We start from the raw sequence: 18,353 nt of genomic DNA on the forward strand, positions 1-18,353 counted from the left end.
TCCAGCACTGTTCTACTTCCCCACAATAGCTTTGTGAATGCCCCCTGGCGGGATCCAAGGCCGCGACCAACAGTTGATCCACCCGTTACAGCTGTTGACAGATGTGAGTGCCGGGGGCTGCCTTGATTAGACATAAACAAGAAGGCCAATCGATACCACAAGCCGATTGACATTGGTCATTGTGAATTCAGGTTCTGAAATCACGGAATTCACTGTTGCGTATTCTTGTGGAATGACTGATGAATATTCCCATAGCGCATTACACAGGCAGTTCGATTATCGGAAGAATAAGGTTGAAGCTGCCCGGCACCATAGGTGTGGTACGGCGCATTATACTACCGAGTTGAGATACGTAATTCAGTAACTACAGCGGTTCGCCATCCATATTTCATGTCTTTGACGCTCGTTAGCATAATTGGGGAACTCGGTCGCAATATATTGAGGACGGAATCCCAGCTCACGGCTTCGATTCACGAGTTAGGCGTATGAAGTAAACTGCCCGTGGCTTCCATAGGTATTGATCTTGGCTGTAGTTGGAACCTGACAGAAATCATATGACGTTGTCCGCAGTGTGTGGTTGTACACAATGAAGCGAAGACAGTAGGGCAGGAACGAGCTCCTGAAACCGTCTTGTTTCTTATCGATCGAGTGGAACTGTACGGCAGTAGGGGAAAGTCTTCCCAGAGAGGACGGCAGCAGAAGGTTGGGTTGCCTCTGCTTAACGTATCGCTCAAGTGTCGTCTGCTCTTGTGAGAAAGCGCGGGAAAGTGTGAGTCACGCGCCAAGCTACCGGGAACCGTCATTAGATTAGCAGACGACAATGTAAACGATTCGTGAAAAGACATTTCTTCGATATGGACACCCCAGCATTACTGTTACAACATGGAGGTCTCGTATGTACTGGGGAATTTCGGATCGAATCCAAGATGGCGACCGGACCCTGGAATGGGGAAACGCCGACGTTAATACTGTCACAATGACCATCGCGACTTAATGTCATGTTTCACCGATACTGTTAAGCAATCTCGAAGTCTATGCATGACCCAGGGGTGTTAGTTTCGGCCAGAACTGATCTACTCATCACATCGTACTATTCTCTTTCTCTGTTGTGCCTTCTTTGCCTCTCAAGTATAGTGCTAGTGATCCGTGCTATTCAGATAGTAATGGGCAACGAGGGGAGTGCTCACTCGTCTGAATGCAGCACACCACTTTCTGAGTATGCATCTATGTATTCGTACTCCCTGGGGTCCCGACCCCGTTCGTCTGTCCCCTCCACAAGGGCCCCTTCCCCAACGTTGCCCCCCGAGCCCGATCTCAGCCACCTAAGTCCCGAGGAAGTCGCCAAGATAAAGAGTGTGATGGACCGCGCCAAGAATATGCAAGCTCAGGAGCAGATGCGCGTCAGGTAAGAGCTCACATGTTAAATTAATCATCTTAAGCGTGTGTTTTTATTGATTTCCTGTGCGTGCGCTGCACGCGCATTCTGAATCTCTTAACGGCGGCGCGTCCACCAATGGTTTTAGCCAGAAATGATGATTCATTTGTTCATGTGTCAGCAATGATGAACCGCATTTGGATAAAGTCACCGTCCATGGTTCCTTCTGCTGAGGAATTTTCTATTGTTTGTTACACGTGTGTATTTCTGTATGGATATGTGAACAGTCTTCTCCCTAGAGTGTCAGGTAAGACGTTGCTATGACGCAAAATACATGAAATAGATCCCTTTGTTGTCATCTTCAAGCCAACAACGGCCCACAAGGAAAAGAAAGCCCTTCTTGCCTGTGTGAAACCTGAGATGTAATTTTGTTAGAAACATAGTCTGTATTATGGTACATTAATCAGTTTTCGAACGCGAACAGCTTAGATTTTATGTTTTTAAAGGTTATAATTGTACAAAATCATATTGACGCAATAATAAATTATTCAAAATGAAAATATGATAATAATAAATAATTGTACAGAACTTGTTGTTTTCATATTGACGCAATAATAAATTATTCAAAATGAAAATATGATAATATTAACATACGTGTAGGGAGTCATTTGTATACAGTTACATCTAAATAAATATTATGTTTCATTTGTAACATGACGGCTTTCAGTCAGAAGCAGATCTTTATCACGCAGACACACGTCATAACGGCATGCTCCTGTGTATTTCTATATCCATACTAATTATATTGAACGAAAACACGGAACGCTGTTCGTGAATCATCACCCGAAATGTCACTCTATCCTTCTAAAGTCTGACCTAACGAAAGGTTGTTTACGCAATCCAACAGATTAAAAATACCGTGTTACCAAAGAAGGTGTTACGCCCCCAACTGTCTCTTGTGACGTCACCAATACAGCTGCCCTACCACCCCCAACTGTGGCAAACCTTGTCCTGTTAGATCTTTTGTTTCGAGATTAACGATGCTGGGAAAATAAAATGTCAATCAGATAATTGCTGCAGACTATCCCAAAACGGACCCACCCACTCCCAAACAGCCTTCAGAGGTGTTGGTAACCTCTGTCAAGGTAGTGCATTATTTATGGCTTGATTGCAATCGGCCTCGTGGGACCATGGTCTCTTTGTTGTAACGTAAATGGTATTGAACCTATACGAGGACCCTGGTCTACTGCACTCGTCTCCGTTGACTAGTGGTAGAGCGTCCGCCCGGAGAGCGGAAGATCCGGGGTTCGATCCCCGACCGCGTCATACCAAAAGACGTTAAAAAATGGTTCTTGTTGTTACCCTGTCTGGCGCTCGGCATTAAGGGGCTAAAACAAGGACTGGTCGGCTCGGAGTCAGTATACTGTGTCTGAGTGGGGTATTCATGTTAAACTGCGGCATGGTATCTCAGTGAGCTAGCGCTATAAATCGGCATCAGTCCGGACTAGTACAAGCAGCCACACAAACACACACACGTACATGCACGTCGCTATATAAGTGCAATAATCTTGGACGCGACGTTAAACCCCATTTCACCTCACCTACTGCACTCGTAGGTTACCGTTAAGAGACATATCCACATTCTGACGGATCTGTAAACGCAAATACATTTCTTATATGGTGAAAGGCCTTGTAGGCGTTTATCGTGACAAATCTGTACTACAGACAACCAATATTATGGGTCCCAGAGATTAAAACAAGGGTAAAATGTACTGTAAATTGTATCATAAGAATGACGATGAGAGGTCATTTTATAACACATCATCTTTATTTATAATCTATAGTTAGAACAAATTATACGTTGACAAAAGTGCCATTGACTTGGCAATTAACGTCAACGTTAAAACAACGTTATCACCCATTTGGAAGATATTTAATCATTTGAATTATCTGCGATATTGTTCTTTAACGAATTAACATTTCGTACGTAGTATTCTTGCGTACCGTATTGGTTGGATATAACGAAATGATCAGGACAGTTTACAAAGACCTCCATGTCTTTGATGGGTAGCACCGTCACGGCCTCAGCCTCTTCCTGGGCGCTGTCATTACCAGTTATTTTAGCACTTCCGGTATGGTATCGACCAGGGAGCAGACGACACGGTGTTACATCAGCCGATCATTACGGTCAGTGAAGAACAGGGGCCGCGTGAGTTGTGAAACTATCTGCTCTAAACATCCATTATCTCCCAATAACAGATGTAAAAATGCCAGCCGCCGGTATATAGATCTTTGCATCAAGCCGACAAAGGTTAGCTGTGTTATTTGAGGTTGGGTTCAACTGACGGTAACGAGTGGTTGTTCTGAGCGTAGGTTCGGAGAGAGTGAGTGAGTTTGGTTTTACGCCGCTTTTAGCAATATTCCAGCAATATCACGGTGGGGCACACCAGAAATGGGCTTCACATATTGTACCCACGTCGGGAATCGAACCCGGGTCTTCGGCGTGACGAGCGAACGCTTTAACCACTAGGCTACCCGACCCCCCTGTAGGTTCGGCAAACTTCGATATGTAAGATATCATCTATTAACACCAGATGCCAATAGACTCGCGAGTAATCTATGCCATTCTTTGATGGTTGCCCGATGGAATCTGTTTCGGTGGATAATCAAGATTGACTATTAATTAGTTAATTAGTCTTTTAAATTTAAATGTACCGTCATAATCTGGTTTGAAACGGCGTAAGATGTACTCATCTGAGATTGTTGTTCAAGTGTTTGAATGTTCGAGTTACTGTGACTTTGGTTTGAGAAAATTGACAAAAGCGGGGCAATTTTGCTACTCCCTCGCTAATGACCCTTTGACATGTTTACCACATTGTATCATGTCCCTTTGAAAAGTTATATACACCTCAAACGCTTTCTGAAATTATTTGTTCAAGCCACCCAGAACACGGAGCAAAAATACCGTATTCTGTAAGTTCACATCGTTTAAAGTGGTCTACGGAAATTAATTAAAGAAGGATGCTTGGCGCCGCAGCCAACACTCCCTACTCAGATAGCTTGCAACACGACCACTCTATGGGTTAGAATTGGTCTTAATCAACCAATGCGTGTCGTAGGAGGTGACTAACGGGATCGGGTGGTCAGGCTCGCCTGCTTGGTTGATGCATGTCATCGTGTCCCAAATGCGGAGATCGATGCTCTTGATGGCTGAGACTTGATTATTTATAGACAGCCGTTACATAGCTGGAATATTGCTGACCGCAGCGTTAGACAACATTGTCAAACAAAACAATGCAACACTATAACAAGTCCCGGTGTGAAGCACACACAGAGGTTTTGCTTGTTTCTTTGTTGTTTAACGCCACACTCAGCAATAGTCCAGACGGCGGTCTGTAAATAATCGAGTCTGGACAAGACAATCCAGTGACTGACATCATGAGCATCGATTCACGCAATTGGGATACGTTGACATGCATCAACCAAGTCAGCGAGCCTGACCACCCGATCCCGTTAGTCGCCTCTTACGACAAGCATGGTCGCCTTTTACGGCAAGCATGGTTATTTCACTAATCTTTGTTTATAAATCATTAATAAGTAGATGGTTTTAATGGACTCGAATAAAAGTAATTATTATTATAAGTTCTTATTATTTATATTGCAAACATACACTTCTTACAGTGTAGAATGTAAAGATTAGGTTTTACCTTTGTCCTTGGGATTCTTATACAGTAGCATGTCATTTCTTAACTTTGAAATTGCAAAATCTATTCTTTTTATATATTGGCATCGTTTCTCAAAAGCCATACAGTCTGTTATCTTATGTCACTCAAGTACCACAAGAATGTCACTTGTTATTTGAGGGGGCACGGGTGGCCCAGTCGTCTAAGGCGCCGCAATTCGCTGTGCAGAGTTGCGTCCCTTGGGCAAGCCAGAAACCTATGATTGTGGGTTCGAATCCCGGTTCGCCCCGATTATGTTTCTAGGTTTGTCAGCACCATACCCGTGCTCGTGAGTTAAACTCACGAACTGGTAAACGTCTGAGACCTGCATCACTTCGGGCTTTCCTCCCACATTAAGCTGACACGCCGTGATATAACTGGAATACTGTTAAAAGCGGCGTTAAACCCAACTCACTCACTCACTCACTTGTTATTTGAAACCAAAATATGTGTTTAATACACAAACAAGCTGTGTGATTTCAATGTACAACTATCAAACATGTGGATTGTTAACGACTAGTACAATTTGCTGGCATTATGAGGATAGTCTTTTTATAATTCAAACTTTTAAGAAAGCAAAAATAAGTTAGCAGCTTTCATGTTTTCTCATCCGAATTCTACATGTGCGTCATTGTATTGATAAACCATGTGGATCATGATGCCACAGACACGTCAAACGGGACGAATATAGAATGGGGAACGCGCCCTATGTGACCTTCGCGTCGTATAAAGCATCCATTACACGAGGAGCAGAGAATACATGGCGCATGTCTAAATGAAAGATTGATTGATAACAAGGATGTGATATTGAACAGTATCGATCTGAGGATTGGCGTTAATTAGACAGTGCGTGGGAGGAGATCGGGCCGATAATGCACCGTAATTACTGACATAGTGAAGGAATTTACCTCTTGCCACTGTAGGATTGGAAGAAGAGACACTGAGACACATAGAACTGTCTACTCAGCACATGTTTGATGAGTGCTGCCACTATAGGGTTACGACCTTTTCTCTGTATGAGAGTCAGAAACACATGCGCATGAAGAATCGTACAACGGACTCTGATCTTGCGGGTCAGGGTGCGCTCAACTCTTTGCGGTCAACCGTTATCGGGCTCGAACACGGGCTTATGATATAGCCGAAATCGTACAATGGAGTGAGTGAGTGAGTTGGGTTTAACGCCGCTTTTAACAGTATTCCGGTAATATCACGGCGTGTCAGCCAGCTTAATGTCGGAGGAAAGCCGGAAGTGATGCAGGTCTCAGACGTTTACCACTTCGGTGAAACCCACGAGCACGGGTATGGTGCTGACAAACCTAGAAACATAATTGGGGCGAACCGGTATTCGAACCCACAATCATGGGTTTCTGGCGTGCCCAAGGGACGTAACTCTGCACAGCGAATCGCGGCGTCTTAGACGACTGGGCCACCTGTGCCCCCTCGTACAATGGAAAAAAGGAGGGATATCTTATGTATTTTAAGGGTATTGTGCTTTTATTTACTTCAACATAAGGGCTGTGGTAGTGCTACGCTATGGTAATATTTGCACACACATACGTATTTAAAAACAGAAATGGATAGCATGTGTTTGAACGACCTTTTTTTAATGTACGCTTATACTCAAATGACAGTCATCTCATATGTTCGACGAATCATAACGAATCATAAAAATATAGTTTCACCTTAACTTTGATTATGTTTTTTCCACTCAAAAATTATGAAGCATTGCCCATTTCAGGGTAAAACGACTTAAAGGATGTGTACACTGTAATCAAGTGTCTAAGGAGCTTTTTATACTTCGGTCTACAGCAATATGCCAGCTACAAATATCAGAAGCCTACAACATGTAGGTTGTACCAGAAAAAAAATGGAGTTTGTTGTCTCTTGATTTTGGTTGTTAAAGGCTGAACAACTACTACTAGTAACGTATAACATCTAAAGACATATTGCCGACTGGACTTAAAAATTCCCACTACTACTTACAGCGCCACAGACTGTTAAGGGGCGCTCGGGTAGCCTAGTGGTTAAAGCGTTCGCTCGTCACGCCGAAAACCTGAGTTCGATTCCCCACATGGGTACAATGGGTGAAGCCGTGATATTGCTGGAATATTGCAAAAGCGGCGTAAAACCATACTCACTCACAGACTATTGATATAGTGAGGAGGCATATTCTCTGAATATAGACCCACTTGGTTGTTCCACTCACAACTTAATAACTATTAAAGCTAATAAAGCCAAATAGACGAAGCTGACCACATTAAACTCCGCCATTTCCTCTCACCTATTGACTCGGTATCTTGCTTTCCGTGAGACGAGGCTGGCAGTATTTGGAACCTAGTTCACTATCTATGTTACCATTGTCGTCATATAAAGAACCAGTATTGATCCTATCCCCATACCAATCAGGGCCTAGTCACTTCTCACGTTACACAGCCAATGTATATTGCAAACATTATGATAAGCCAGATTGCTGTGTGGAAGGTTGACGAAGTATTGACACAAGGCTACGGGGCTCTTTGATTATTTATAACAAAATTAGGGGGTCGATCGTTTCAGCAGTGGCAATGTGTTACTGCAAACAACTAGCATATCCTGTAGCATTAGCGTCAGGGAAACGTGCAAACGAGGCCCATACACATGGAAATTCAGGTAGATTTGTCACGAGGGTGGTATGCATGCATGGAACCTTGCAATGAGCCAAACTGACAAACATGCATTTAGATAGACGCGGCATCACGGAAATATGCAATTTAATATGCAAGAGGACGTCTACATGTATGGGAACTTGTCACCAGGAGATTGGCACGTAAATATAGGCGACATAGCCCGTTCCATATTCAGATGAAATATCTGCTTAAAGCAAAGTCGATGTACAATTCCGACTATATCATGAACTTGTGTTTTTGAATCACTATCAAATAGTGATGATACCAGGTGTTCGCGAAAAGGTGAGCGTATCCTACCCGAAGCACATGCAAAGGCAAATCAATTGTTCATCTGAAGAAAAAGCACGGGAACACATAGTACAAGTAGAAAAAGGGAACTGAGTTTTATAACTGTTGCGTCAGATTTGGAAATGACATCAACATCCAAGGTGCTTAACCTTTACGGAGGCCTTGTATTCTGCAAACCGAAATTTGTAGTCTGATAATCAGACTTGTCATCAGGGAGAGTTACAGCAATATGCTGGTCGTTAGGGTTACCTGCTAACGTAACGTAGAAACCTGCCATCAGGGAACAGTCAATCAGGGAAACTTACGATCAGGGAACAGTCAATCAGGGAAACTTACGATCAGGGAACAGTCAATCAGGGAAACTTACGATCAGGGAACAGTCAATCAGGGAAACTTACGATCAGGGAACAGTCAATCAGGGAAACTTACGATCAGGGAACAGTCAATCAGGGAAACTTACGATCAGGGAACAGTCAGTCAGGGAAACTTACGATCAGGGAACAGTCAATCAGGGAAACTTACGATCAGGGAACAGTCAATCAGGGAAACTTACGATCAGGGAACAGTCAATCAGGGAAACTTACGATCAGGGAACAGTCAATCAGGGAAACTTGCTAACAGGTACAATTTGCACCAGAGAACCTTTTCATGGAGGTAACTTGCTCTCAGAGAAAGTGGGGCGGTCGGGTAGCCTAGTGGTTAAAGCGTTCGCTCGTCACGCCGAAAACCCGGGTTCGATTCCCGACATGGGTACAATGTGTGAAGCCCATTTCTGGTGTCCCCCGCCGTGATATTGCTGGAATATTGCTAAAAGCGGCGTAAAACCATACTCACTCACTCACTCAGAGAAAGTTGCCATGAGGGATGCCTCAGTATAAAGGACACAGACCCAAGTACAGTATTCATACATTGAATTTAGCTAGGTGGTACAAAAACAATAGGTCATTCAGAAATAAACGACGAGTGGGAGTAGTTTATCGTACAATAAAACACTGCAGGGAGAATAAACCACGAGGAGCGCAGCACCGAGTGGTTTATTTTCCCTTCTGTGTTTTATTGAACGATAAACAACGACAGGAGTCGTTTATTTCTTATATGAGAAATCAACATAATGTACAGCCTCTAATAAGGATGATGATAAAATGTATTTACTCGTATTTAATGATGATGACTCCCTGAATAAAAATCGATCTTGGCCATGTCGTACAAGTCCTTTTTATGAACAGGTGGGTTTGGTATTGATATTTTCCGCATATTCTCGCAATACTTCAATTATCTGTACCTTTTCTCCCAATACCGATCGTCATATCTCTCTCACTTCTCACATCTATGGTGAACAACTCACTTGACACTCCCCTCGTCATCAAGTTGCGAGCGCACGTTCGAATCTCCAGAAAAGACATGACAGAACAATGTTTTGTCGTGAAATAAACCAGGCATTCGTTCTTCATTGTTCTTTGCTATTTGTCGCGTAGCTATGTTATATTAAGTGATGAAAATGCAATAACAAATGTGCAGTAGCCAGTGTCGTACAGTCATAGGGTCTCATTCGAGTGAATCTTGTAAATAGATTGTAAACTTGGATCTCCAGTCACACAAAAATCAAAGTTTTCTCTAGTTACAGACTATGTTTACCATTATGTCAGACCATTATGTCTTTGAAGAGTACATAATTATGGATAAGTAGACAATTAGTATCATATTTTACTGTTATTGTGAGGCTTGCCGTTAGAGGCGACTAACGAGATCGGGTGGTCAGGCTTGCTGACTTGGTTGACGCATGTCATCGTATCCCAATTGCATGGATCGATGCCCATGATGTCAGTCACTTCAATGTCTGGTCCAGACTCGATTATTTACAGGCGTTAAACAACAAACAAACAAGCAAATCAGATCGCGTAACGTCTACAGATTCAATGTACCATAATGGTAGCACTGAGATCGATACATGTAGATGAATAAAACAATATTTGTTAAATCAGTCACGTTAACATTGTAGATTTCGAAAAGTGATTCCATTATGAAAATCTGCGTTTTGGCGATAGCTAGCAAGTCTTTGAAGGCCAACATGCCTAAGAGACATTTTCCTCTTGACGTGAGTAAAATGGCTTGTATTTATTAGAACAACATTGGCTGTCGCGTTACATCAGATGCGTCTTCAGTTCCTCAATACAGATAGTTTCTGACCCTGATCCACAACGCTGCCTATATAATGGGCTTATTCGTGGAGTTAATGCGGGTCTTCGTAGGCCACAATCGATATGTGTCGGCGATGCCAGTATAGGGACTTGATATAGCCGAGGCTTGGGGAGCCTATTACAAAAATTGCTGGCTAAGATTCCTTCGGGAGGTCAGAAAAGGTCATGTGATCATTCCTGACGTAAATTCAGAATTACTTGCCCCTGGTAAAGCAAAGAACAGGGTCGTTGTATCGAGCGATTTGATTGGCTTGTGTGTGCCTGCCGTGACGTGTTGTATCACCTTTTAAGTCCTCCGTGACGACAAATATGTATAGCTCGTGTTTTCTTTCTTTCCCTACGTGATCTGCGTACTATATTTTTTTAAGATTTATGTTTCTTTCGTGTATTATTATGTCTCCCTCAACGCTAAGCGACCAATAATCATGTTATTGCGGACTAGTTTGATTTTTTAGATGTGTATCTAGTACACTTTTGAATAACTTGTCTTGATCTTGTCTAAAAATATATTTGGATTTCGTTTCTAATTTGAGCACCAACAGCCACCTTTCACCATCTACCCACTCCGCTTCATAACGTGACTGTTAAAGGATGTGTCGCCTTCTTAACCTATGTTCCTGTCTGAACCCCACATTAATGTCAACCTTTCAGATTCAAGAACATTGCGTGATTTTTTCTTGTGAGCTCCCAAAGAAAACCCTTCAACAATTCATTAGACAAATGCGTGCGCACGTGAGTCCCAATTTCCGTGATAGCTTCTTCTTCCCGCCTTGTGCTGCGTGTCAAGTGTTTAAGAAGTGCTTTGTACGATCAAATATTCCCTTAGAGCAAGTAGCTGCGGGCGATTCTCTTCACACAAAATATTGACAGCAAAGATTTGTGGTAAACAGTTGTCTTATTTTGTCTTATTGATTGCAGAAGATGGAGGCATTATTTTAGTATACTACATTTTCTGCACATTAAAAACAGTTTTTATCATGTGTTTTTCGCAACTTCGACGGATGATAAATAATTCAAAATCAATTTCATTCATCCTAGGAAGCAGGAGGATGCGGATCTGGTTGCCAGGATACCATGCCATGTGAATGTCAAACTAATCAAAATAATAAAATTAATGGTATGTTTCATCAACCTGGTAAAACGCTCAGAGCATTTTTGGGTGGTTCTTCTCAAAGGTCACGTAAGGTCTGATTATATTCAAGAGGGTACAAAGAAATTACAATGTAGGTCAGTTCTTTGATTATTCTTGAAGCTAACTTTATAAAGGGAATTGCAACAATTAGCTGCATGACGTCAGGTATGTACCATAACTGCGTAGACTAAACCATTGAACATCTGTGTTGCAATAATTGGTGATAAATATTTTGTATGTTTTAAAGTACAGTAAACTACGGTTATAGCGAACACGCTTATAACGAACTGATGGATATAACGAACTTACTTTATTGGTCCCGACGATTTGCTGTAGTTATACTGTATATATGCTTACAACGAACTACGGTTATAACGAACTAAAATTAGTAGTCCCTTTGAGTTCGTTATAACCGTAGTTAACTGTAGGAGAATATTCGTGATTAACTATTATTGGAGATCGCATGCTCAGTCGGGTCAGAATTAATCGCTCTTAAGTAGCTTTGTAAGATAAAATGCATCAGGTGTTTATGCAATTATTAATATTAAAGACACACAATTAAATTTTCTGATATGTGATATCAGTGATAGATACGTATGACCTGAACGTTCTAGAAGCAGAAACAAAGGTCAATCGAGTAGAGTCCTTTTCACAAAGCGTTTTAAGCATTCCGACCGTCACAGGTCCATGGATTAGACTAGTCCTATAGTATGCATACCAAATGGGTGTTAATCACAACGCCGACGTCAGAGAGGAATCAGCCTCGGTGATGTGCTGAAACAGATTCTATTGGGCATAATTGGCAAAAAAAGTAATGAAAATTATATAAATGGACCAGTGATGACACCAGGTGTTCGCGAAAAGTCTAAACGTGTCCTGCTGCACCGATAGCACCCGCCACTCACATACTCGTTATGAAAAAATAAGTGTTTATTTGTTGCGCACCCAATAATGCCCCTGCCATACGACGGCGGTCTGTAAACAATCGAGTGTGGACCAGACAACCCGGTGATCAGTATCACACGCAATGATCCACGTCAACCAAGTCTCCCACATATATTTCTGTATGTCTTTTTGCCCACGACCTCTCTCCATGTTTTGTTTGTTTGTTTGTTTGTTTGTTTGTTGTTTAACGCCGCACTCAGCAATATTCCAGCTATATGGCGGCAGTCTGTAAATAATCGAATCTGGACCACACAATCAAGTGACTGACATCATGAGCATCGATCCACGCAACTGGAATCGATGACATGCATATAAAACATCAACCAAGTCAGCGAGACTCACCACCCGGTCCCGTTAGTCGTCTTTTACTACAAGCATGGTCGGCCTTTACGGAAAGCATGGGTTGCTGAAGACATATTCTACCCCGGATCTTCACGGGTCTCATGTAAAAGGAGATTTGTTGGTTGAAATAATTTTTCAACCAATTTATGGTTTCCATGACGATTTTGGACCTTATGTGTTATGGAGTGGATGATGTGAGAACTCAAACGTCCACAAAGGAACACATCATAGGAGTTTTGTTGGTTTAAATAATTTTGTAACCAATTCATGGTTTCCCTGACGATAATGGAATTGTATCATGGGGATGATGATGTGAGAACTCAAACCTACCCTAGGGAACACATAATGGGAGTTTTTTGGATTAAATAATTATGTAACCAATTCAAGGTTTCCATGACGATAATGGAATAATATGTTTTATGGACTGGACGATTGTAGGAATCCGGGGATAATACAGATATTGTTGACGGATATCAAACGTTACGCTGCACCTGACACCGTCAGATGCTGAACATGCCAAAGTGGCGTATCTTGTCAATGAGTAACCCCTTTTAAGGTGCATGCATGGACATTTGACATGCCTTTGCATGTGTTTGTGACGGGGCCCACCGCTTGGTATCATCACTATTGGATAGTGATTCTGAAACACATGCCTATGATTTAGTCGGAATCGTAGTCACTACAGTAGAGTCTCTATTTGGCAGATATTTCTTGTGAACAGAGAACGGGTTTTGTCGCTTTTATTTACCTGTATTGACATCATGAGTGTCAGTGGTCGGGCAATCAAGAAAATGGATTGGCTTAATGTCCCACAGGACCGCACTGCAGGCACCACTGTCTCGCGCCGTGAACCACACAGCCTACTCGGTGCATAGCAGTCAGTATGGACGTTGACAAGCACCACTTTGAGCACCTGACACTGCCAGCTTGAGGTGTACCTGAACTCAGTGCGGAGAGTAACTATTGATTAGGGGGATAGCGCACGAGGACTATCACAGATGCTCGTACCATCGATGCCAATGTCTACCTTGTTCCACAATTCATCGTGGTTGCCATGGCTACCTGAAAAGTCATCCATATCTCCTCGGCCATAACTCAGAGCTTGTTTGGATATTTTTGACTAGCAACTTCTTATTGAGTTCATAATTGCCTGTCGTTGAATTTAGTAACTCTGGTATACTGATTTAACATGTACGTTATTTCGAGTGCATGATGTTTGTAATTAACTGTTTATTCGACTGCTTAATTATTACGCGTTCAGTCTCTCAATAGACCAGTCCCTAAGATCAACCTTAGCATTTCGAGTACATTTCGCAAATCTATGTTCAAATACAGAAGTCTCAGCAATAAGATCGAGTGAGACATGTAAACTGTCGGGGAAATACAGTACATGTTTGAAGATGGCTTAAAATGAAACAAACTAGAAATGGTTATTCCATAGTGATGTACTTGATAAGGGTAGTTTGATTTGATAGTTGTGTTTTAGACTTTGTTGCGTTTCGGCGTCTGTTTACAGCCGAGTAACGTTCGATAACGTTTGCATTTGTTTTTGTCACATCCAATTTTCAAGTGTATACCTCCTTTTGCCCTGCAGTTTGTTTGAAGAAGGTAGACCCTTCTACGGGTTTTTTCCACAAAGGACTCCTATATTGGAGCCACAATACTTCAGGCAGTTGCTACTTTATCATGAATAGACTCATGGTTACATCCTTATCACAATTCGGTTCCAAACGTGTCATTCACTATAGCTTAAACACTCTGCAAAGTCTCTTCACCATGAAGAATAATTTATTACATGATCCTATTTCAAATACGTCCCATTTATCGCGCTGGAGTCCAACAATAACACACCGCAAATGCTAAAAACGCGCTACATACAGTGAAGTGGAAAGCATTACACATTCCTATTACGAATGCTCTACGTCTGTAGAACTGAAGCCTCTCTTTCTACCATAGACGCCTCCCATACAACCATAATTGAAGTATGCAGCATGTGATAGATGACTCTACAGAGGAATGGAGAACTTATTACTGCTGCTAGAGTTAACTTATTCTGGCAGACATCCTTGAAATGAGATGCAGCCAAACAAACGCTGGTCCGTGTGAGCTGCAGATTGCCTCCTCGCTATTGCATCTCTGTTTCTGTCAAAAGGAAAAATTAGTTTGATCAGTGTCTTTTCTGATTGACAAGAACATCGGGTTTTGAGGGAAGTGGGGCTTCATGGGTACTGGATGTGTCTGTTTCATAAGCTGCGTGCCATCAAAAGGTTGGCAAAGCATGAATACAGAGATAATTTTGCTTCACAATAACTGGCTACATGTACGTCTTCATCGTAAAACCGATGACTCCAAGAAACACTCCAATTTCTACATTTCTGGATGACTAAGCCGGTAACTTGGACTGAATAGCAAAGTGTGTGGAATGTGTTCAGTAACCATATTGACCATTCGCATTCAATGAACCTGTCATATATTATTGGTTTGGATTCACTGGTTAAATTTCGTGCCCTGTGTTTGTCGTAAAAGTCGGCTAAAATTAATGGGGTGGTCAGCCTCTGTGATTTTGCGGATTCGTTCCCGATGGCGTGGATCCTGGTTTCTGTTTCTGACTGTGGCTTTACACACCATCACTAACATCACGTGTCACTGGATAGTCCCACTATCAGGGGGGGTGTGTGTGTGTGCGGGGAGGGGGGCACACTTGCCCTTGTCGCTGGTTTTCACCGTTTTGCCTTTTGCGCCCGATGGAATCTGTTTCAGCGGAGAGTCAAGACTGATTGTTCTCTGATTTTTTATATGATACATTTTACAGATTCCTAAGCCATGTTAATTCACTACCAAAGAGAATCTCAGCCTTGTGTCTTTTGGTATAAAAAATACCCACACTTTTAGTTTGTAAACAGAAATTAACCAGCGTCTTCATCAGCTAATCAACTTCGGAAGACTGATAAGTGATGTTACTTGATTGTGACGTAATGGTACTGTTAACGTCACAATGACCTGCAAAGCATTGTGAAGCATTTTGATCTCTCACAAGCAATTTCTCATGTGGAAGTCATTTTTTATCATAAAATATAAAAAAGCTAGACAATGAGCTAAGAACCAGTTATTTACTAGTTTTGATTCTGCATTTTTCAATTAATATAACACCTTACAAACTCAAACTATATCCAATTCAAATTGAAACAAGTCACTCATTACAACATCTTGACCTCGCCTGGCACAAATCCACGTGTTCATAAAAACCTCTTAATCGCTCAAAACATTAAGAGATAGTTTTCATGTCTTAAAAGTCTTAAAATGTTGTTGAAACAGAGACACAAAACCTAGTTCATTATTGTTCTCTGTTGGAACTAATCAATACAAAGCAGCCAAATGCTCATTACATTCGGCCACGTGATCTAAGCACGGAATTGTCCCTTAGGGGCGGTCATTTTCTACCTTAGAATCTCGTTCAAACACAGACGGCTTGTAATTTGTCTGAAGGAAGGCGATTAGTTAATTACTGAACGTTCGCCTTTCTACTGATGTTATAATTGACATAGGATACTTGATGTGTAATCACATGCCAGCAAAGGAGAATTTCCTGCGGGAATTTCTGTAATCATATTTTGACACATTCGTGGAATGGTGCGTGCATCTTGACTTTACACGAAAAAGCGATTTTAACGAACAAAAATGTCAAATATCAAATTGGTTTTAAAAAACTAAGTTGGAATGTTACTGTAACCTGAAATTGCTTAGAAAAAACTTCAGAGAGAAAAGAAATCCTTTTTGAAAACATGTAAATCCCGGGTTAATATTCTTTGGGTTCTGTCTCAGCTCTACCACATATCGGCATGGGGAGGGTTCGTCCAGGTAAAGTTAGACACCGTTGTATCGATTTATCCGAGTTTCCGACACATGTAGACCGATAGCCGCCGTATGACACATTACAAAGATGCAGTGCAGATGTCAGGTATTCGTCTGAATGAAGTCCCACATTTACCTCACATAAAGCATCAGAGATGTTTCTGGCTAGGTGGAAAGGAGACAGTTCAAAGCTTTTAACTGTTGGTAGAATTGGTAGTCGCATTTCACCTTCATTCGACGTTCGAGTCCTATTCGCGGTTTCAACATTATAGGTTTCTCTATCCAGCCCTTATATATTTTCCAGCTGGATTCAACAAATTAAACATTGGCAGGACTTTATACAGTTCGGTACCTTGAACCGGTCGATCAGTAAATTATTTGACCCTATTTTGGGTGCTGCATTAGGCACATCTTACTACCATCCAGTACCGGGGATTGTGTTTATGGCCAGGTACAATCTGTCAAATGACGACAGGGGTAATTACTGTACTGTAGGGTAGCAATAGATGGATGATCACCAATTTATGCCTGGATTTTCCCTCTCGAGTCTCTGGTCTCGGTTGTCGATATCGATTCCTGGCAGGGAAATTAGAGGCAAATTCGCTTGCACTCAAGGATCTTGTGAATTACACATAATACAATAATTTGCGCCATCAGATCCTATGAGTTGAAGCACGGCTGCGGTATTACTGTTTATTCTATAGATGTGGTACGGTAAAAGACATCCTGGACCTGAAAAGGTTCTTTATGTCAGGAAAATGAAACTCACTATTTCAAACCTTTGAATCCAGTTAGTTTTCGTTGGTTTATTGCGAGAGTGCATTGTGAGCTGATGGCTTTAGAGTGTCAAAATATTGCTTTATATGCGTGCTTAAGGTTTTCTTTAGATCTGTGTAAAGAAGACGCATCGAAGTCTTACACTGTTGTAACAATAAACAAACATGGATTTATTACTTCTTTTTTTAACTCAATTTAAAGCAGGTAGTTTTCTTATTCATATAATTTAAGTTTCTAAATCAATGACACTGGTTATATTTGTTATTAGTGTGTTATCCAAATTTGACTCATAGTGACAAAAATTATGTTCCCTATTTTAACACATTCAATGTGTTCCCGTGCTTTTCGGGTGGACGATTGACTTTCCTTTGCGTGTGTTTGTGACGGGTGCCACAATTTGATAGTGATCCATACACACTTGTTGATGATCCAGTCGGAATCGTACGATCGAGATTTCATATCGCTATGGAAAGGGTTTTGTTACTTTTAATTACCCTACTAACGCTATTGGTCATATCACCTCATACTAGTATCACATCAATATTAATCAGCATGTTATCATACCTTATTGTTATTGTTAAATTACAGTCATTTATGTTTGGTGTTACTAATTATGTTACCAGGGCAATTTTATGTTAAGAGCATCAAATCCATGCTGTTATTTGGCTGATGTTTTGTTTATGAAATACTGTATTTTTCTGAAAAATATGTAATCGATACTTAACTCGAGGGAAATAATATGTTATTTTACCAGAGTGAAATAATACTTTAGACCGGAACTACATTCTGTCTGCCGCTTTGTCACCATGGAGATCACTAAGAATATACAGAAAAAGAATATTTGTTCTTTCTTGTCGAAAACATGTTTATCTCACCACGTGGCATGACGTTGACATTCGCACAGTTCACGAGTGATAATTACAAGTTTGTCACGTTATTTGACAAGAAAATACAAATATTATATTTTTGTGTATTGTCTTTTTTTCATATATCTCTATTCATGCTATCAGTTTGATGTTATTAACATTATTTCGTCAAATTCATGTAACCATTAAC

General features: G+C 41.3%; 1 protein-coding gene across 10 annotated transcripts in view; it reads left to right on the forward strand.

Annotated features, from left to right (window-relative positions):
- Positions 1–396: 396 nt before the first annotated feature.
- Positions 397–18,353, forward strand: part of LOC124134961 (protein piccolo-like) — a 108,366-nt gene continuing 90,409 nt past the window's right edge. For 6 of the 10 annotated variants that reach the window (XM_046500082.2, XM_046500107.2, XM_046500090.2 and 3 more), the window contains exon 1: positions 397–1,405. In XM_046500082.2, coding sequence (XP_046356038.1) covers positions 1,035–1,405 — 371 coding nt within the window. In that variant the 5' untranslated portion in view covers positions 397–1,034. The remainder of the gene's footprint in view (positions 1,406–18,353) is intronic. The other 4 variants (XM_046500142.2, XM_046500150.2, XM_046500133.2 and 1 more) reach the window with 2 other exon arrangements.

This window comes from Haliotis rufescens, unplaced genomic scaffold, assembly GCF_023055435.1.
Source record: "Haliotis rufescens isolate VD_foot unplaced genomic scaffold, xgHalRufe1.0.p SCAF_16, whole genome shotgun sequence".
Lineage (NCBI taxonomy): Eukaryota > Metazoa > Mollusca > Gastropoda > Lepetellida > Haliotidae > Haliotis > Haliotis rufescens.